The sequence below is a fragment of the Colletes latitarsis genome, chromosome 4 (genome assembly GCF_051014445.1).
Source record: "Colletes latitarsis isolate SP2378_abdomen chromosome 4, iyColLati1, whole genome shotgun sequence".
Classification (NCBI taxonomy): Eukaryota; Metazoa; Arthropoda; class Insecta; order Hymenoptera; family Colletidae; genus Colletes; species Colletes latitarsis.
The window spans coordinates 32,847,951-32,870,491 of record NC_135137.1 but is presented as its reverse complement, the minus strand read 5'-3'; the positions used below and the strand labels follow the sequence as shown (position 1 = coordinate 32,870,491).

At 35.4% G+C, this 22,541-nt stretch overlaps 1 protein-coding gene across 2 annotated transcripts in view; it reads left to right on the top strand.

The window, feature by feature from the left end:
- Positions 1-22,254, top strand: part of Sk2 (Sphingosine kinase 2) — a 30,570-nt gene extending 8,316 nt beyond the window's left edge. For both annotated transcript variants that reach the window (XM_076763449.1, XM_076763448.1), the window contains 6 exons: positions 9,570-9,921; positions 15,411-15,779; positions 16,423-16,673; positions 17,131-17,226; positions 18,780-18,919; positions 20,117-22,254. In XM_076763449.1, coding sequence (XP_076619564.1) covers positions 9,570-9,921; positions 15,411-15,779; positions 16,423-16,673; positions 17,131-17,226; positions 18,780-18,919; positions 20,117-20,305 — 1,397 coding nt within the window. In that variant the 3' untranslated portion in view covers positions 20,306-22,254. The remainder of the gene's footprint in view (positions 1-9,569; positions 9,922-15,410; positions 15,780-16,422; positions 16,674-17,130; positions 17,227-18,779; positions 18,920-20,116) is intronic.
- Positions 22,255-22,541: the final 287 nt, after the last annotated feature.

The window sequence follows — 22,541 nt, the reverse complement described above, 5'->3', positions numbered from 1 at the left end:
ATTAATCGGCGAATTCAATATTTGTTTCGACTGGAATCACGATTTCATTTCAAATCGCATTAATTCAGTACCAATAAGCAATAATTTTATCGCCTGAACAGCTTATCGCAGAAACGAGACGAACTAAAATATTTAAACGCGTTAAACAAAGTTTCGCGTAAGTTTCGTAAATGTGTAACGAAGTTACAACACAGCTAAAAATAAGCGTATCTTTTTATAGTTGCGTTAGGATGTTTAAACGATGCATGTTAATGAAACAATTCATTGACACGCAGACTTTGGTCGAACGAATAAAAAAGGTTAAACGGCGTTGTAAGCTATGTATTTTGTTGCGTTATACAGGGTGAGTCGATAAGAACTATTATCTAATATAACCCGTTGCCTATCAGTTGTATCTCACATGATGTTATTTAATTTTTTTTATATTTCGTATTTTCTCAGACATTAACGTGATATTTTCAGCTGTGAACATTGCTTTTTCGAAGAATATACACAAGCAAATATTTTAATTAAATATGGAACATAGATTATTCAGAAGTTTGCCAATTATAACGTTTGAATTTATATTTATTGTTACTGTTAGAGCATATTAATGTATCTTGCATTCTTTGTAGCTGTGGTTGAAGCAATTACCTCTTGTGTACCAAGTACACACGTCTCACAATGTTTATGTATCAATAATGAATATCCTCTTTCCACAAGAACTGCAAAACATACATCTTAATGATTTCATTATTTACCTCTGACTCACACCTAATTAGTTTTCGAACATCTACCTTTTGTCAGATCTACTTCTGTAATCACTTCGATACAACAAAGTTCAAACATTTTTCCATACAACATTAACGAGTCATTTTAAGCAATAATTTGTGGAGATGTCTCCTATGCTCACCACCAGAGGGATCGCGCTCTCACAAGCGCTCGACCGACTTCCTAATATCCTAGTCATCTAAAACAGGGCCTGCTAGAAAGTCTTACTGATCAGTCCTCTCGAAACCTTTGCCCCAAAAATAAAGAACTTAAGAAAAAGTGAACTTCGTCAAGTTCTTATTGGCTCACCTTGTACGTTACACATGATCACTTTCTCATCCAGCGTGATCAATTCTCAGCATTAACATATCGAATAATCTTTCGGTCGGTAATTTACGAACACAAGCAATACCAGTGTATCATTTAATCTTTCGTGTCGGATATTGGGTTGCAACGTGTGAAATATGTACGAGCAGATACGACAGTTCGCGTGTACGGATGAAGATATCATTTACTAGCAGCGTTTCGCTTTTAGTAGACGGGAACAAACGTACCGATCTCGTGAGAACTTTAGGTAACGAAGGTGATCGTAGTATCCTTGGGTGTAGGATGTCAACAGTTCAAGGTTCACCCGAAATAATCTCTTTTGGACGCTAAAATCTCTAACTCGTTCATAATTCAGTCCGTACAAGTATCTCGGAACTCTGTAGCCTACCATAGATATAGGATGGTTTGTTTAAAATTAGACAAATTGCTCGATGAAAATTCATATTCGATGAATTAAATTTACATTTATTGCGCTTGGTATAACAATCTCTGCGATCCTTGTAGCTTCATAAGTACGTTGTTGCACGCGAAACAGCTGATAACTAAAAAGTGTTACCAGATGGCGTTTATCCTTTTAGTACAAAATTGCAAATCAGTGTATTAACACTAATTGATGTAATCACCATACAACATTTACAAACATTAGAGATTAAATACTCGAGAACGTTGTAACGAGTCTACGAGTCTTGCAGAGATTATTTAATACAACGATGAATATGAATTATTTACCGTGTGCTATTTTCGTTTGTTCGATGCCCCTAATAGAAGGCTGAATGCTTTTGATATCAATATTCGATCAGGAATGGATGTTATCGGCAATATTTGGCCATACTTTCGCGATCAATACTGCATGCATCTGTTAAACGTGTACCCAGAAAAGTTTTACATTGAAACTTCTGTAAGGAAACGAACTTTACGCGAGTCACAATCATCGCGGATGCTGAATTTTTAAATATAAAAGTCCTGTCGACGGAAATTTGCACTCTTCGTCCGCGAGTACAACTTTTGAAACAAGAATGAGAGCGATTTAGAAGGATTACGTAATTTTTAGAGAATGTAAATAAAGATCTGGGTCGATGAGGATTCGTTAAAAAGATGTTGTATTCGATGGAAGATACGTCTCAAACGAACCATTTTCTGACGAGTTGTTGTTCAAGTTTTAACCAATTAGACGCGAGATGATTCCTCCAATTTGTCTCACGTTACTGAAAACCATGACAAATATTTTTCTACGCCAATTCGAGATGTGAATTAGACTGGAAGAGTTAAATGGCAAAGGATCGAAAATAAGCTGGAGTCGTGGAGGAACGTTCAAGGAAATGGCTACTTCAACCCTTTCAATGCCACGAACGTTTGCAAGCGTTTCATCGATCACTTCCTGCGATGAACACTCATAGGCGTTGGACAAACATGATTAATAAATACAGTTGCTCATAACAATCTGTCCACCCCGTAGTAGGACATACTTTATTCTTATTCACTTTAATGTAACCCTTAATTAATATAGTTAGTATTTTAGAACATTTTTGTTTACAAACTTGTAAAGATTCATGATTGTCAGGGTAGAACGTTTCACAAATATTTCATTATACAGGGTGTTCAGCCCCTGGGGAAAATTGTAATGGAAGATTCTAGAGGCCAAAATAGGACGAAAGTCAAGAATACCAATTTGATGATGGAGGCTTCGTTAAAAAGTTATTAACGTTTAAAGTTCCACCTGCACCGAATTTTTTTCTAGAAAGTGGGTAGAATTTCGGGGGTAGGGCTATTCACCAAAAATTATTGTAATTGACCCCTGTAACCGAAAATAATTTTTTTAGAACGATTTGAAATTTTTTAATTTTGTCGAATAATTTCACACCTTCTCGAATTTTTTTCTAGAAAGTGGGTAGGATTTCGAGGGTATGTCTAATGACCAAAAATGATTGTAATTGACCCCTGCAGAAGAAAATATTTTTTCCAGACGATTTGAAATTTTTTTTTTGACGCCGAAAAATTTAGGCACCTACCCCCTGTCGATTTTTCTTACAAATTCATTTTTCATTTTTAGTATTTTTGTTTGACGCCCTACAGAAAAGTTGTCTAATACTTTTTTGTAGGTACCCATGAGCTCTACTTCAGAAAAAAGTTTCATTGAAATATATTCACAATTGTAGGAGTTATGGCTGTTTGAAAATTGGATCATTTTTATGGGGTTTTTCTCATTTTGCGGGGTCAAGGACCAACTTTTCGAATATTTTTGCGACTTATATATATTCTCCATCAAAATACGCGTAGTTTGCTTTTTTAAACATTAAAATCGTCCAATCCGTTCAGAAGTTATGACGTTTTAAAGATACGCATGAAAATTCTGGCAGACATTTCTGGCCAGAAATTATATTTTCGGTAAGGAATTTTTTTCTCGAAACTGAGTAGGATTTCGGGGGTATGTGTAATGACCAAAAATGATTGTAATTGACTCCCGCAACCGAAAATAATTTTTCTAAAACGATTTGAAATTTTTTTTTTCCGTCGAAAAATTTCACACCTTCTCGAATTTTTTTCTAGAAAGTGGGTAGGATTTCGAGGGTATGTCTAATAACCAAAAATGATTGTAATCGACCTCTGCAACCAAAAATAATTTTTTCAGAATGATTTGAAATTTTCTAATTTAATTTTTTAATAACTTTTTAACGAAGCCTCGGTCAAGAAATTGATATTCTTGATTTTCGTTTTATTTTGGCCCCTAGAATCTCCCATTGAAATTTTTCCCAGGTGTAGCCGAACATCCTGTATACTCGGTTTGAACGCGTGTGAATAAATTTGAAGAACACTGAATGAATATTGAAATAGGATGTAGAATCGGAGTGTAGCTACAAGTGCTTGGTATCGATTAACTAAACTTTGAGGGTTACCGAACCGCTCCTTCGGTTTGGACGCGATTGAAATAACAAGAACTGCAACCAAGGATTGATTAGTTAAGGTGGCGCGAAGTTTACTCAATAGATGAGATTTGCATACGCCACTCCATACTGAGAGACGTGTCTACATGGAAATATTAATAACATTTTATCTAGTCCACGTTGGACTTCCAAACAGTGATCGTGTTTTCGAGAATTCTTAAACAGAACGAACATTTCTATTTGATTAGATTTGTTGACGTTGTCACAACAAAATCACAGAAACAATCGTATTAGATGAGCATGGAAAAGAGATAAAGAAATGATTAAGCGATTAAAATTATCTTCTAACTTAAAATCACTTAAAAAGTTAAGATTAAATGTTTTCCTCGAAGCGACCTTTTAAAACATAAACTATCGATGCGATTTCGTGATGAATATTCCAAAAATACAGGCATTTGTTTTACTTTACGTTGATGTCGGTCTTACGTAAAAAAATGCATTTTTAAATTTGAAATTGTTTTACCCGTTGCCTGATAAATATTTATTTCCTTAGTTGACGATTAAAAGACATTAGAGTCATGATTATAATGTATAATGCTTTTTAAAATTCTCGAGATTCCAAACAATTTTTTTCGTAAATGGAATGTTACGACAATTTGTAAAAAATAATCGATAGTCCATATATCTTTTACTCCAAAAAAATTTGTACTGAAAAAACACATTCGACGGTTCGAAACGTATGTTACGAAAGTCGAGAAAATAATAGCTATTTGGCAATAACAGTGCTCGTTCAAAAATAAAAACCCTCTATTTCAAATTTTTATATAACAAAATGTTTTCAACTTCGTCTCACTCGGTTTTATTTTCTATAAATTAATGAGTTTTTTTTTATCCAGTTAAAATTTTTGTGATATTATAAGATGCACACAGCAGAGAACGAAGGAAACAAATATGGCGTCAGGAAGGCACGCGTAGGCATGATAAATCGTGCATGTACGAACAGACTTGGAAGGTTGACGCTTGGTGTGTGGATGTGGGAAACGGTAATCCAAGAACGGTCCGTGTCATAATAATTAGAACACCGGCAAGAAACGACCGGGACAAAGAGTTAACGAGGGACGCACAGCGGAGGAAGCTAACGAACAAAACTGCGATGAATAAAGTTTCTGGTCGTTTAAACCAGTGGTTCTTATCTTTCATTTTCCACGAACTCTTTGTGACACTTTAATAGAGCTCATGAACCCTTTCTATGCAATATTCCTCGGACTAACGTTCTTATATATTAGGTAAATCTTGATTTCACCGTATCGTTCCAAAACTTCCATGTGCATTGATACATCATTGCAATTATCGAACTATCGATGAGTGCAGACTTATCATTACCGGTTCGTGTATCTTATGACGCAAGAATCGTTGTTAGATCCTTTCGTATCTTATCGACTAGCCTTCTGTTATTATAGCCGGAAAGAAAGATTAGTCGTGGAAGAAATTGCGAGCCGTATTGGATCGAACATACAGTGACTCTGCAGGAATCGATCAGATATAACGCGACTCTATACAGGGTGTTCGGCCAATCCTCAGAAAAATTCTAATGGGAGATTCTAGAGGCCAAAATAAGATGAAAATCAAAAATATCAATTTCTTGATTGAGGCTTCGTTAGAAAGTTATTAAAAATTGAATTAAAAAATTTCAAATCGTTCTGGAAAAATTATTTTCGATTACAGGGGTCAATTACAATCATATTTGGTCATTAGACATATCCTCGAAATCCTACCCACTTACGAGAAAAAAATTCGAGAAGGTGTGAAATTTTTCGACAAAATTAAAAAATATCAAATCATTCTAAAAAAATTATTTTAGGTTGCAGGGGTCAATTACAATCATTTTTGGTCAATAGACATACCCCCGAAATCCTACCCAGTTTCGAGAAAAAAATTCAGTACGAACGGAACTTTAAACGTTAATAACTTTTTAACGAAGCCTCCATCAACAAATTGGTATTCTTGATGTTCGTCCTATTTTGTCGTCTAGAATCTCCCATTAAAATTTTTCCTAGGGGTGGCCGAACACCCTGTATAGGGTGACCCGTGTAACTGAAAAAAGATGTATCTCTAAACCGGGTAGAGATATTAATTTTTTCGTGAATAACTTTGTGCATCACCATGGAATACGAGCAACGAGAGAATAGATATATTTATTTTGTTTGCTATTTTGACGCGTTGAACTCCATTTTGGTACCTCTAACAGTATCAAATTAAAAAAAAATAATACAAATTTTACTTCAGAACCTCGTGATTTTTCCACTCGACATTAAAACAGTAGTTCGTACATAACTTAAACTTGACCAGCATCCTCGCGATTAATCGAATACGTTAAAATTTAATGGAAACGCCCGAGATCGTGTTCCTAAATCATCTCCGTAACGTACGTTTATAGCCATACGTGGTTTCCATCTGAATGAATCCGGGGCCAGATTCCCGGGCTGAATGAAACTTTTATTTACGACCTTATTAACGATATCGATACGAATCGAATGACGTACCCGGAGCGTACGTAAGTCGCGAGACAGAAGAACAATTGGGTCGCAAGTGTCTCGTCTCAGCGTCGCCCGAAAGTGTTTCGACATTTTTCTAAAGTATCGGCTACGTGGCCGGGGGCCAAATTAATCTGGAAATGACCTACATAAAATTGCTGATTACGTCGCGTTACTCGTTACATCCTCAGCATCGCGGCCATGTGAACGTTTTAGGCAAGAACTCGATTTATTGGGCCCCAGATTCGACAATTTCGAGTTTAATCGTTAAAAAAAAAAAATTCAATATCGGCTCCTCAGAGTCTGACACAACGTTTAACGTGTTGATCTTCGTGAAATCAGTGAAATGGGAATGCGCGATAATTAGCTGAGAAATGTGGTAGGTCAATGACGCAAGACGCATGATTTCTGCCCATTGTGTGCAAGATTTACGAGGGGGGTAAGGTCGGAAGAGTATTAAAATTAATGTGCGTCTCCACCAGAACACCAACATTGAACCCAACATCCGCGCCAATAAACCGTGCCATAGATCTCTTGTAGGAGTAAAGGTCCGTTTTAACGCGACGTAAAGTCACGACTTTTATCATCGTGAAAATTTAAATGTCGTCTTGTCACGACATTCCAATTGCAGATGTCGTTTATTCTATTACTTTGTATACGAATAATTTCTTTCGAAACGTTAAGAGCCACTAAAATCGCGTGTCTGCTTATCAATTGCATTATAAGAGATTTTTTAATGTCACGTAAAAACGGACTCTTGCTCCTGTATTACTTCGACACAGTTCGTTGAATCACTTTCGTATCGCGCTGGAGCTTTTGTTCTACAACCTTTTTACTTTTCGTTCCTGAAAGGTCTTTGAAAAAAATATCTACATTGTTTCCCAATAAGAGCGACGGGAACTTTGAATCGAAATAAAATGAAAGCTACAAAAGCTACAAAAGCTACTCTTCTGGCGCTCGATGTTTTATTTTAACGTATGTTCATTCGAGTGATCGAGAAAATAATAGACTACTGCATACTGTGTCGAATCGATGAAATAAATGAAAATTTAGCCAACATCCTCTGCCCACTAGAATTTCCACGGATAACCGTCTTTAAAAACTGCGTTCGAAAAGCGAAAACGAACTTAGAATACACAGTCACGTAATCAGCGAGTATAAATCAAAGTAATGTACGTTAATGTAGGCAGTAATCATCATTTTGTATTGCCGACGCTGGAAATAGCTACCTTCGTGTCGCATATATGGGTATCGAAAGGCAATCAACGACGCAGAGAAGATGAACGATTATCAAACGATTGAGTAAGATTTTTCCTTAGATTTTCATCGAGACTTCGTTCTCAGTCTCGCTTTATCTGTACTTTCACTGGTTACGTTTAACGACTCATGACTGCAACGTTTACGTAAATCCAACCGGAGCCTGTACAAATTGTTCAATGGAAAACAGTTTTGCTCGAAAGTTACGACTTTCCTCGTTGCAATTCCGGCAACCTATTTTCTCTTATGAATCCAGTCGGCATTTGCACGGACCAGGAAATTGGTCTTATATCATACAAATTGAAACGAAAGTGAACATTTTTTACAATTGATCGACCGTATACGAAATGCAAATGAGTTTTGAGCGTCGAAATAAAATCGCGAATCAGCGATCGAGATATTCTATTGTAAAACGCGTAGTTTTAGGTCTTTCTATGGTCGATTTTTCCGTGGAACGTTTTGGTTCGAACATTACAAAGTGGTACTAGCTATTTGCGCCGACGTTTTCCGAGTATCGAGACACAAACTATTGCGTCGGATATCCGGTGTTACCCAGAATTCACGAGATGGACGTGCAATACATTTAACTGAGTGTAACCCATTTCCACAAGAATCTCCTTGACATACAATCTTTTACAAGTTTCAAGCTACATTTTCAGCTGTGCAGCACGTTGCAATCGTATACACGGTGCAAAAGTATAAAAATTGCCATTTTTAACAAAGTTAATAAGTAAGAATCGTTGTTAAACATTTATTTTATGCTTTTTATTTAACGATTTCATTCTCAAAATGGAAAGGAAAGCAAAAGGTACTTAAACAAAGTATACGAGACTGTTTCACGACACAACCTGTGCGATAGGTTTCACGTTAGCGCTGAAAATAAACTATAAAGGGAGTATAAAGGCTTGAAATCAGAAACTTTCGAGTATTTATTTCGAGTGTTCGGTAGTACAGCAATGCTCAGAGTCATTTTTAATTAGATAAATGAACCTGATCAGGATGTTCCGCCACCCCTGGAAAAAATTTTAATGGGAGTTTCTAGAAGCCAAAATAAGATGAAAATTAAGAATATCAATTTCTTGATTGAGGCTTCCTTTAAAAGTTATTAAAAAATTTCAAATCGTTCTAAAAAAATTATTTTAGGTTGCAGGGATCAATTACAATAATTTTTGGTCAATAGACATACCCCCGAAATCCTACGCGCTTTCGAGAAAAAAATTCCTTACCGAAAATATACATATACTGTGTGGTTAGAAATGTTTCCCCGAAATTTCATGCGTATGTTTAAAAAGTCATAATTTCTGGACGAATTGGAGGATTTTAGTGATTCAAAATTTAAACAATGCGTCTTATTTTGGCCTCTAGAATCTCCCATTAAAATTTTTCATGGTGAGTAGCTGAACACCCTGTATATAACTGACAGAAATTCTGACAATAAAACAACACAAATTCTCAAGTCGAAATGTCGAAGGAAATAAATTTGAATAAGATTCACGAATTTCAGCGAGCTCGCGAATACAAGTACCAAGAAAAATATTAAGTTACTGTAGTTTACAATTACTTTGGCGGTCGACGTGTTGTAAGGAAAACAAAAGAGACGATTCGGTCTCCATAATCAGACGCGTCCGAGAGGGATACTGCGGAGAAATCTCCGCAAGGGATTTGGTGCAGCGACTGCGGCGCCGGGGTTCTAAAGATTAAACACGCCCGTTGCATTACGTGTCACGTAATCGTCGAGAGATTCTCAAGTAGCAACGAACCGTCCGAGGCATCCGAGGCGACTTCCCACTTTCACACGTGTCTTTTAAAACTGTTCCAGCTTGCCCTAGCGAGCAGCGAAAGCTCCTTGTCTTGCTCAATCCGAAGTCGGGGCCCGGAAGGGGCCGTGAAACGTTCCAGAAGAGGATCCATCCGATTCTGTCGGAAGCGGAGAGGCCTTACGAGGTGCACATCACCAAGTGTCCCAATTACGCTCGCGAGTTCGTGCGTACGAGGGACATTTATCAATGGAGTGGGCTGTTGATGGTCGGGGGCGACGGTATCGTGTTCGAGGTAGTGAATGGCCTTTTCCAAAGGCCCGATTGGGAAAAGGCCCTCAGGGAATTGCCCCTCGGCGTGATACCGTGCGGCTCCGGGAACGGGTTGGCGAAATCCATCGCGTACGCCAAACAGTAAGTTCTTCTTTTTATGGTTCAATCCAAATCAACGATTTATACCGCGTCTTGGCTCACGGTAGTCCCGAGGAAGTCGTTACTTTACTCTTTAACTGTTCTGTTCAACTTATCCGCGCTCGAATTCGCGATCGTAAAACTCGAACAACTAGCTCCGCGGTTTACATTATTTAATTCGCGTTCACTGCCACGCCAAAAACCCTCAAATTGTCCGCGAAAACGATACATTATTTTCACAGAGAATCGAAATTATTTTTACAGCCTCGTTATAGTTCGAGAGCATCTAGATTTTTTTTTTCTTTGACGTCCAATCTTGGGGAATTAATTTTTTTAACTCGTCCATACGTGTTTATTTGCTTCTTTTGCGAGGGGTGTATATAACCCTTTGCATTATGAATTTATATTTTTTAGGCTACGAGTGATTTTTCTTTATTTTGTTGAGAATATAATCTATTAGCTATAGAATTTGCGTTAACAAAGTCTCGAATTACGAATAGAAAAAGACAGCTGCGTTCGAAAATATTGACCCTCCCCCGTTTGTATCAAAGTCTAAAGAATATTGGTTCGTTGTGCCGAATACCATCGCAGTGCAAAAGGTTAATTACTCAAATGCGCGCAACAAAACATCGTTTAAGACTCATCAATATTGTCAATTCATCATATAGATTGGTATAAATTTCGTGATTGGTAACTCATTGCGATCTACACGCGTGGCTTCGTTCCAAATCATTCGTTCGTCGCTTGTTTCAATTTTACACGACGGGTAACGTTACGATGCGGTCTGGAATCAAATCTGAAGAACGATTACATACCATGAATTAAACACAGTGAAACATTGTCTAAACAGCGTTGAGTCTAATATTTAATTATCTAAACAGCATTTCCTTCGTGAATTTTGTACCTATATACAATTATACAACAATGGTGAAATGTACTCAATACTTTCTCACAATGCTACATGTTTTAGAAATTTAGACGACAATGATCTAAGAAAATAGACGAGAATAACGTGAAATCGTCGAATAAATTACTAGAAGTTGTAATAAAAATGTAGAAGTCGATGTCGAAGGAAATAATTCACATGTTTTTACATACTTCTGAAAATACCTATTCCATCTTTTTTTTTTAATAATGTTCTATACTTCACGGCCTTCCTGCTAGCGATAATGTAATTACTCGATTATCTTAGTGTCCTCCAATTATCCCGGAAGTTCTAGCGCACACGCAAAATAGTTTTCGCGTGAGCGTTCCCCAGCACTTAAATTTCATTGTATACCTACGATACGTCGGATAACTGCACGCGTTGTAAATTTTCCAGTCAACAAACTCACAGTTTGTCGGCGACTAGTTCAACAACAGTGTGCCCGCGCCGTCATTTCATATTCCTAACGAGTTACCGCTAACTCGGTCGACCGCCACAAACAGACGATAAATCGACCCAATCGACCTAATAGCAAAGCTGTCCGATTAGTCGAAATTCGAGCCAAGCCAAGCTCGCTTTATCGACATCGACGCCGAGCACTCTCGATCGTTCGAGTTAATATTTCGAGTAACTTGATTGTCCGTTCCATTTCTTTAACTCTTTTTATCTGAAATCGTTAGTATATTATTTCCACCTGGACTGCTCGAATACTTCAACCGTTTCTAGTAAAACTATTCACGTAAAGAATTACATTACTCGACCATTAGACAAATTTACTCGGGGCTTTGTCACTTTTATTTCTTCAATATAAATTCGTTCGTATTTTTAAGGAATTTCGAAACTATTGAAACTATTTATTTTTTTACGATGGAACTTGCATCGTTACGACTCAAAACTACAATATACAGAATGTAATAGATGATATTAAGTCAAGCATGTATGAAATATATTAATTTACTTTACATTTATTCGTAAATATGAATATTTTTCTTCTATTATTTTTTATACGTACTTTGCAAATCTTCGATATCGACGCGAGTTAAATTATTCGTGATTACGTATGTACGTTTGTGTAAATATAGCGGTAGGAGACAACAGGAAGGCTCATAATTCCATCTCCTATCCACTCCTAATATTCCTCATCACCATTAATTTGTCGATGAAGGCGTAACAAGCACGCACATGAGCATGGGTACGCGCTGTAAAAATCAAAGCGTCGAACAACGCTAAAAACACTTGTACATTTCCATGCACTTCGACGGCATTATGCAATTATTTCAAACAACAATCACATTTACGCGTTGTTTCTGCAAAATATATACGATCTTTTATACAGGGCGTTTACAAATAGATATCAGAAACTTTAGGGAGTAATTCTGCAGCTATGACGGACATTGGAACAACAATCAACGTTTTAGAAGTATAATAAATTATAAATAAAAGTTTTCGATCATCGAAATAGATCGCGAAAAATTTTGATTACTCATTCAGACTGTTCGTCGTAACATATCGAACCGAGATTATCGTTTTCTGCGAGTTAAGATGTTTTCGATTAGTCGGCTTCAAATTGCTGTGAAACTTCCGCGTTCGTAACCGTATTCACAAGCATCCATTACTCATGTACATTCAAATAATCATATGTATTTTCCGCTTGTTGGCTGCCTTCCGTTTATCTCGTAAAGTCACGAAAAATTTCGCTGTTTTAAAAAGTTTCGCAATAAAAATAGCAGCTCCATAAAATATACATAACCACCCCGAAAAGAGTATAGTTTTTATCCCGATAGTTTCTTGAGGCTATAAAACGTACATCGATGTTGCATTTTATTTCACGAAATTATGTAACAGTATTTACTCCAACATTGGTCACTGCACAATTTTACTTATCGAAGTATATTTATTTATTCATTATTATTAGTGCTGATAAATGATTTGATTCAACCTGACAATTCTCGATGATTCTGACCAACCTTAAATTGTTCGTACGAGTCATAGGCTTGTGTACAAGATAATAAATTATCACAATACGTGTGTATTTTTAAGACAAAACTTGATGTTAGCTTTTTGTTCAAGGCTTAAATTTTCAAACTGCGAACAAATATTACTTTCATTTTTAGTACCATTATTTGACTTCTAATGATCTGTACGTCATAAAATTTGGACAGCTATAATTCTTATTTAAATGGATATAGCAAACAATGAATGAAAGATAAACAACCCTATATCCGTTCCTCGTTTAACGGAAGTTGAAGTTAAATTATAGAATAAAATTGTATTTCTCAACGAGTAGGTAATAAATAAATAATTATGCCATTAATATGTTGTACAATATAAGTACAAGTTGCCATTTTTATTATCGTAAGTCATTACAGCATATCTAATCTTGCAAATACGAGTGTATTAAATTTAGATAGATAACAAAAACAATTATCCTTTCAATATTGTTTGGAACGTTACATGGGTGCATCTTGATTTCGAGTATAATTTATCATATCAAACAAGTTTATTACGAGATTGAACGTAGCAAAACAATCCTAAGCTTAATTATCTATAATCTCTAGAAAGGCATTAAAATCAAGTACGTATGCACTCAATTTGTACACACTATGTATCTCGCGTAAATAGAATACACATAAGTAGACAAAACGAATGTGAAAAGGAAAGATGAATTAACATATGCTCTATGCATTTAAAAAATTTCATTATTTTCTAAATTTTCGTGTGATTTTGTGTTATACTATTTGCTCCGTTCAGTGAGTATCAAAAGACAAATAAAGATTTAGAGATTGAATATTTCTCTTCCGTAGAAATTGTTTCTATTTGTAAAGAATTTTCTAGCCGGATCGAGGGCGATAAAATGGGGTAGGATTTAGGAAATTGTGTTTCGAAGCGTGGTACAGGTTCGATGATACAGGGACGTAGGATGACACAGTGTTTGGATAACATCGGAGGTTTGGGAATGCAAATACCTGCCTCGAGGAATAAATATATGTCAGCGTAACCCCCGAAGGAGATGCAGCATTTTGATCCTCAAGAGCTGTTTTCTCAAAATGCTAAACTCCGTAACAAATTTTACGAATTGTAACACCAGTTTAAACTTGACCAGTCGATCCACTCATTATTTTATTGCAACGCACAACACTGACAACACAACACTACGTAGCACGAGTTTTTCGTGTATACTTTTTTTCAGAACTGAGCAAAATGTGATTGGACTATATTTGCCATAATACTATCTAATTATTGTGTGTAATGGAATATGGTTGCACGTAATTTTATCGTGGCAAATGTAGTATCACGTTTTGCCAAATTCTGGCGTCTTTGAACTTTAACACGACCGATCCGTCCTCGCTAGCGTTTGGTGTACTACTAGTTTGTGGAATGCGTGTTGCCCGTTCATTTCGCGATCGGTGATCAGCTACCTGCTAACGAGGGTACATGCCCCTGTTTGATGACTTTGAAAACGATAATACTCGAACGGTCGTTAATCCCGACCGTGCGCCACGAAAGTATTCCAACGTTTGCTATTCAAACTTCGAGCAATAAAAATATGCATGATAGATTCGAGTATAAAGATTATACGGTGGACAAAATTTGTATATAAGAACACTTTTTTTATGTCGAGAGATTCGATAAATTCAAGCTTTATTTCTCTTTGTAAATTCTTGGTGATTTAAAAAATAAAGAGAAGTTAACTAGAAACTTTACGGTACAGCCACTTGATCTCGAATTTATATAAATTGATCGTTATAACTAGAAACGGTTCGTGGAATTTTAATTGTTCACACATCAATCGACTATAATTTGTTTCTTCTTTATATAACATTACATCATACTGTAACTTGTTTCCTTGATTCTTGTTGTAACGTTCAATCTCTCATCGTGTTACTGTCGAAATGAATTCTAGTAAGAACGAAGACAGATACTGCTTTAAAGTTCCACTAAAATTACCGAAACTATTATTCTTGGTAACATTAAAATATAAACAGTACTAATCTATAAGTCTATTTAAAAGTGTCTTAAAGTACGTAATTGATTCTAGGTTTGAAACTTCAAAATAAGAGCAGGGACTAATTACAAACGATTAACACGATCGTACTCCTAGAATTAAAATTCTGGAGACGTAGTGCGATAAAAACTATGCCTTCTGATCGTTAATTAATTAAGAAATAGCTAACCTACATCAGGCTGCAGCGCGTAATGAACTCCAATGGGAATCGACCAGACGAGATCGCAAATTTTATAACGAAGCGATCTTGAATATACGTGTCAACATCTAACTTATCTTGTCTGTCTGTAAAAAGTATGAAATTCTATCTCGAAAACTTAAAATTCCATCTAAAAATTAATTGTTTGTATCACGCAACATCATCTTTTGAAAAATAAAGTTCAAAGCAAATTCGAAGAGTGATACTTTCTGTATCGAAATAATTAAAATAGGTTCGCGATGGCCTCCAAAATTTAAAAATTGTTCTTTGAGGATGAAATGGTCCCGCAAATTTTCTTTCTAATTTTTATAATATTTAGAAGGTATTTAAGTATTATAGAGACCAACGAATTGTTGTTTCAGGGAGCCGTACGATTACAACCCTCTTTTGGTCAGCGCCCTGTCCGTGGTGAAGTCCAAGAAAGCGCAAATGGACTTGGTGCGCGTTGAGACCAGGAACCAAATTCTATTTTCGTTTCTGTCTGTTGGCTGGGGATTACTCGCTGACATTGATATTGAAAGCGAACGTTTGCGTGCCATCGGTGGCCAAAGGTTCACCGTATGGAGCGTCGCGCGTCTCATAGGGTTAAGAACATACAAAGGCAAAGTGTCGTATTTGCCCTGCGATAGAGTACCGTCCGTTGAAAATTTAGGCAATGGCAAGACCTATAACGAATACACCAAGGAGACACAAATATCGCACTCCAGGAGCTACGGGGACGACTTGGACCGGTAAATTCTGCGTTACTCCGAGTACCGTGTCGTGCAAGAGTTTCCAACAATTATATTTTTAGTCATCCTGTGAAAAGAGAGAATCTACATTAATTCTATACAATTCAAAATTCATTTTAGTCTTCCCTATCCGAAGCAAATCTAGAAATGCAATTGCTCGAAATTGTCTGCACTTCACTATAGCTATAATGTATTTTTTGTTAATTGTTGTATGCGTAAAGACTGTACAAAAGCGATGGTCATCTATCGTTTCCATCTTAAACGAGCAAAAGTTATATTATAGCTATAAATAATATTTAATGAGAAACGTGAAGTAATAGTAAGCGAAGCTAAACGCATGAAGATAACGTATATACTTTAGCAAATGAGACTTATCTAAATCTACATTCAATGGAAGGCCATCTACGTTTATACAGGCTTTACACATTTCATATTTTTTTACCTATTTAATAATGTATTTATAGATCTATGTTTACATAACACCTTCGTCCAACGTTTAATAGCAACGCGTATTTAAACAAAAAAAAATCACTAGATACAAAAATTTTGTTATTGGAACGTAGATAAAACGCTTATAATTACAGGTTATTTGAAAACAAGCGCTATGGAAAGACGTGTAATTATAGTTATATTTTCTGTTTAGATGTAGCAAGATTAGCGAATCGAAAAGTTTCCACGACGCACTCGACGGGGACGCTGCCATTTTGGATGCATCTTTCGATGGCTGTGAAGATAGCGAAATCATAAGTGAAAGTATTACTCTAGAAACAGAAACGGAGAGAAGACACAGGCTAGATAGCTTTTATTCAGCGACCTCCGCGAGGTCGACTTACTATAGTACGGGTTCAATTTCTAGTTACCATAGCGTCGACGAGCCCGATAACGGGGAAGTTGGTAAGTTTCTAGCTTACGTAGTAAAAATTTCTTATCTCGATGAACTGATTCAGTTCTTTTCATAGATTCAATTCAACGTTGCAAACAAACGTATCTGGCGTTATGACTTATCTGTTTTAAAAGCATTGTTTACATAACTCCCGTGTATGACTAATAAGTAGTAATTACCGACACGCTATTGTTGACCTTGGTTTCAATTCATCGGGATAGCGAAACTAGAGCATAATATTATCCATTAAACGCCAAAATTTATTTTGCTAAATATACTTTCATTGGTAAATTCGCGTCTTACACTACATGCGCGTTCAAATATGCTTCTGCTTATAAAAATATTGGATTTATTACTATAGACTAGTGAGATCAGTATGATTAAGGCGTAAAACTACAAAATTTTAAATAACGTTAAGATTATTACTATTTCTTATGTGCTTAAGATAATAATCCATATATGATTCAGATGCAGAAAACAACGTTAACCAAATTATGTATGGTCCGTCGTCGAGGTTGCCTGCTTTGACCACAGATTTATCAAGTTCCTGGACACAAATTCAGGGTAAGAAACAGATTATATAATAAACACTACACGACTCAAAATAAGTAAAGAATCCACAACTCGAATGGTTTAAATTACATGTACAAAATACTGCTCTGATAGAGGACGTGGCTCTCGCGTATATCTAATAGGTCATATATGGTCCGTACCATAAAAAGGTTTGGCCACTACTGACACGTGCATTGCAATACAGGTGTTCAGAATGTTGACCTTAAGCGTCGATGCATGCTCTAAAGTGATTCGATACGAACAGCACTGCACATTGTTTGTCTCGCGAAATCTTGCACGATCAGGAAACCTTTAAGCATACAAATGCCTTGCTTATCTGATACTTTGACGACATTTATCATAAATGACACTTATATCAACTATCTCGGTTTCCACACAACGTATTATAAAGGCCTGAATAATTTTATAAAACCGTACTTTGATCAGTATAGACTAGTATTGAATATATCAGAATCTATACAGATAAATTGTACTAAATGTCTGAACTCATTTTGACCTAAATGCTAATTTGTATTTTGCTACCTCGTCGAAGGACACATATGTACTCTTATTTTGCGATTTATCTGTACAATAAATCAACGGCTATTTATCAAGTATCTTCGAAATAAACATAGTTATATAATCTATACGTATGAAATCAAAATTATAATTGTAAACATTTGAGAAAACCGGCAATAGCTACTGAAACAGCCGTTGTAATCACATAACGAATTACTTACTACAGGATAGATAAGAAAGTCTCACATACACACACGCACACGCATATACGTGATCGAATAGAAAGAATGTCTTTATCGAGATCAATACTCCATAGGAACTAGAACTCTTACGTCGCGATGATCACTTGGTACGAATGCTAACGAGACTGCTGTAGAAACAAGGAAGGGAAACAGGAGAAAAGATACCGTTAGGTGTATCACAGGGAAATAGAAGGGAGAGGGATTGGTCACTAGTGGGAGAAAACTCGTCTTATTCGTTAATTTCGACAGGTATTAAAGTGGGAAGGTTGAACAACATGACAGGAACATGAAAAATCAAGGGCCCGTTGCCTCTTTAATTCTTATATCGAGTTGGACTTAACATAAAATTTGTTAACTAGTATTATATTTATCTTCTCTTAATATTATGATTCTCTTCTAAACAAGTACATTGTATATACTTATGTATTAAGTTTATCTGTCCACGACAGTGGATGTGATATCACGGCTATATTTGTTTCATGCTAAAAACCGTGCAAACGACAAGGACAAACACTATTGCAAGTAACTTTGCTTACCATGACCTGTATTTAAACATGATATACAGGCTGTAAGAAAAGTTAGCATACATAACACTTTCAATATTTGAATACTATATAATTTGAGATATATATAGTTACTTTTATGATATTTATTACGCACAGAAAGTGCATTTTATAACAATTCTTTGAAAAATTATAGTTTACAAAATTTATTGTACATTAATAGAAATAATATTTTAGTCTATAATTTGATATGTTTGCCCGATCTAAAGAATGAAACGAATATTGATATTTTGAATTTCAGGAGAGTTTGTGATGGTCCACGCGGCATATCAGTCACATTTGGGCCAGGATTATTTCTTCGCGCCTCGTGCCAAATTGGCGGATGGTCTTATTTGGCTCATAATAGTTAAAGCCGGAATCACTCGAGCCAGTTTACTCCAGGTAAATAGCCCATTTAAAAACAATATTTCCGACTCTTGAATTTATTATCAACGAAAACGTGATGTTAAATGTATACAGGGTGGTCGGCCACCCCTGAGAAAAATTTTAATGGGAGATTCTAGAGGCCAAAATAAGACGAAAATCAAGAATATCAATTTCTTGACTGAGGCTTCGTTAAAAAGTTATTAAAAAATTAAATTAAATTTTAAATCAGTCTGAAAAAATTATTTTAGGTTGCAGAGGTCAGTTACAATCATTTTTGGTCATTAGACATATCTTCGAAATCCTAACCATTTTCGAGAAAAAAATTCCTTATCGAAAATAATTTCAGGCCAGAAATGTCTGTCCGAATTTTCATGCGAATCTTTAAAACGTCATAACTTCTGAACGGATTGGACGATTTTAATGTTTAAAAAAGCAAACTACGCGTATTTTGGTGGAGAATATGTAGAAATTCTAACAATATTGAAAAAGGTATTCCTTGACACCGTAAAGTGAGAAAAACCCCCTAAAACTTGTCCAATTTTCAAACAGCCATAACTCCTGCAGTAGTGAATATATTTCAATGAAACTTTTTTCTGAAGTAGAACTCATGGATACCTACAAAAAAGTATTAAACAACTTTTCTGTACAGCGCCAACCAAATTTATTAAAAATGAAAAACGAATTTTTAAGAAAAATCGACAGGGGGTAGGTGCCAATTTTTCGGCGTCAAAAAAAAAATTTCAAATCGTTCTAGAAAAAATATTTTCGTCTGCAGGGGTCAATTACAATCATTTTTGGTCATTAGACATATCCCCGAAATCCTACCCACTTTCTAGAAAAAAATTCGGTACGGGCGGAACTTTAAACGTTACTAACTTTTTAACAAAGCCTCCATCAACAAATTAGTATTCTTGATTTTCGTCTTATTTTGGCCTCTAGAATCTCTCGTTAAAATTTTTTCCAGAGGTGACCGAACAGCCTGTATAATTATTCCACGAAATTCTTTAAAAACCAAAAAAAATATGTAATAGTAGTGACGTAAACAATTTCATTATTGGCGTAGATACTGTAAAAAGTTCGAGTTAGTTTCAATAATACTATGAATATTATGACTGATAACGCTATATGGTTTAGCTAGATCACGTTAGAAGTAAAGAGATTTGTTGTAGCCATAATTACAGTATCTTAAAGATTATTTATTGTGCCTGTTAGTTCCTGTTGGGTTTAAGTAGTGGTACACATCTGACACGTTCTGGCATCGACATGATACCCGTAAAGGCATTTCGAATAGAACCGGAGGAAGGCGTAAATGGTCACATAACTGTGGATGGAGAAAGAGTAGACTATGGACCCTTACAAGCCGAGATATATCCGTCTTTAGCATCAGTAATGTCTCCCTGATACAAATGGCAGTCAACTTTGTAAAGAACTAGCAATGGAATCAAATGGTACAATCCTAGAAGTTCAATTATATGGTAGCAGCATGGTCCAGGCGACAATACTGTATTAATACATTAATGTACATTCGGTGTTGGTACTTTAGTCCAAAATCGTGATAGGTGTATATTTATAGACTGTGAAATTTGAAAAATACCATTCCATACGATGTATTCGAGTATCTTTTATTTAACGAAGTCGAGAGCGTAACATAGTTTGTATAAACTCAATTGTTATTTCATAGAGTTTTAATATTTATATAATATTGTTCAATAGTGCTCGTTAACTAGTGATTTTCAATTACATTCGTTAGCCTAAGATGTACGTTTTGGACAGTTTCCTGTATAACGCACAATAGTCTATCTTTAAATATTCCACAGGCTTCGTGCTAGTTAGCAAGTACTATTGTTAAGCTTATAGCAAAGGCTCGAATTGTATATTTTCCTTCCTGTTATTTACCAAAAAGAAACCTTGGAATTTGTCAAGTTAATAATAAATTTTTTATTCATTTTTTGGTGCATTGTATTTCTGAAACAATTTTATAGTGTTAATATGTTGTCGCTTCCAATATTAGCACATCGCAAGGACTAAAATGTATAACTCGGAAACATTTAACTTTATACAAATATTCTGATTTTGTAGCTCGAATGCGTTTTATCGACCAGTGGATTGTATTTGTCGTGTACGTCGCGACAACGTTAGAATTGTTGGCTCACGATGAAGTATAAATTGCTGGTTGTAAAATAGTTTATTTGTGAAGCGTGTTGGTCTAGTCCACGGCGAGGACCTTTACAATAAACTGGTTCGGATTTGTACAATATTCTCGTTCGGATTTTTACAATATTCTGTACGTATCGGTGCTCAAAGTAAACTGAATGATCTCCTTATGATGCAGGGAGTGGTGGGCAATCGATAAAATGGACATGTCCTCTCATTGGTTGAAGGTATGACTAATTTCTGGTATTGACTTGATAGGGTTCTCTTTGGCCCGAACACTTGGGCCTACCCTAAATCTTATATTGCGTCGCGACGGGACGCTCGAGGGTTTGCGACGCAACAGTATTGTTACACTTGGTCTAATGTCAGAGATACAGTATTGATTTCACAGCAATAGCGCTCAAATTTTATACATTGGTCGAAGCGCATTTAAGTACTATTAAAACGGCAGTCTTTCCGTACAAGTTAGAGTTTACTAGCTTCTCGTCTTATGCTCATATTTGAAGTATTTTTTCAGAATACCGCGAACTACTTTATCTGATATAAGAACATATCAAGTTTGTTAAAGTAGTATGCGAAACGTTAAAGATGTCATACCTAATCATAAGCGCATGGTTATTACCTTGAAGAAAATTTTGTAAATAAAAGAACGATTAAACACAAAACACTGTTTGATATTGTATTACAGAAATATAGAAATAATATTATAGTAAGATAATTGCAAAGTTATCTTATATTGTTATTGAATTGCGCTTTCATATTGAGAGGAAGAACTTGTGAAGTAAACTCGTCGGTGTTCTTTTCTTGACAAATACTTTTAATAAAGAATCGATAAATTTTCGTTCAATATGTGCATATGTAATAATTATAATTTGTACAAATTAGATTGTTTATAGTTACGGCGTTGTAAATCTGTGCCAAGGGATATATGTATGTAAAGATTATTATGTATTACTAAGATGATTTTCTAATTTTTATTTCTTTCATGCCAAATCTTATATTTATACCTACCTTAAATATCTCAAGCACCGTCATATATGCTCGTATATTTTTTACATTTGAAAGATTATAGTTTTAACAAGTTACAGAATCCAATTACGTATATTTATGGTTTTAATTTGTATGCAGTACATCATAAATCGAAGTGTTTTATACAAATCTATTTGTAAATAAGTACTGGTTTTTTTTTTTAAACACACGAAAATTGCAATAATATCATTAATAAGAATTGTAAAAAAAAAAATATTCGGGCAGCCCTATTTATTGTTCTCAAACAATCACAGAAAGTGCAACTAATAAGTCTTCTTTAATACTTGTAAAGAAAGCTAAGTTGAATTATTCATAAGGAAGTATTGTACATTCAATCTGTATACGAGTTTATGTGATATGTATTTAATTTACGGCACTGTAGAATTATTTAATTAAAAAAAATGTTTAATGGCACACTTGTTTAAAAAATACTATAGTGCCGCTTAATGTGAAA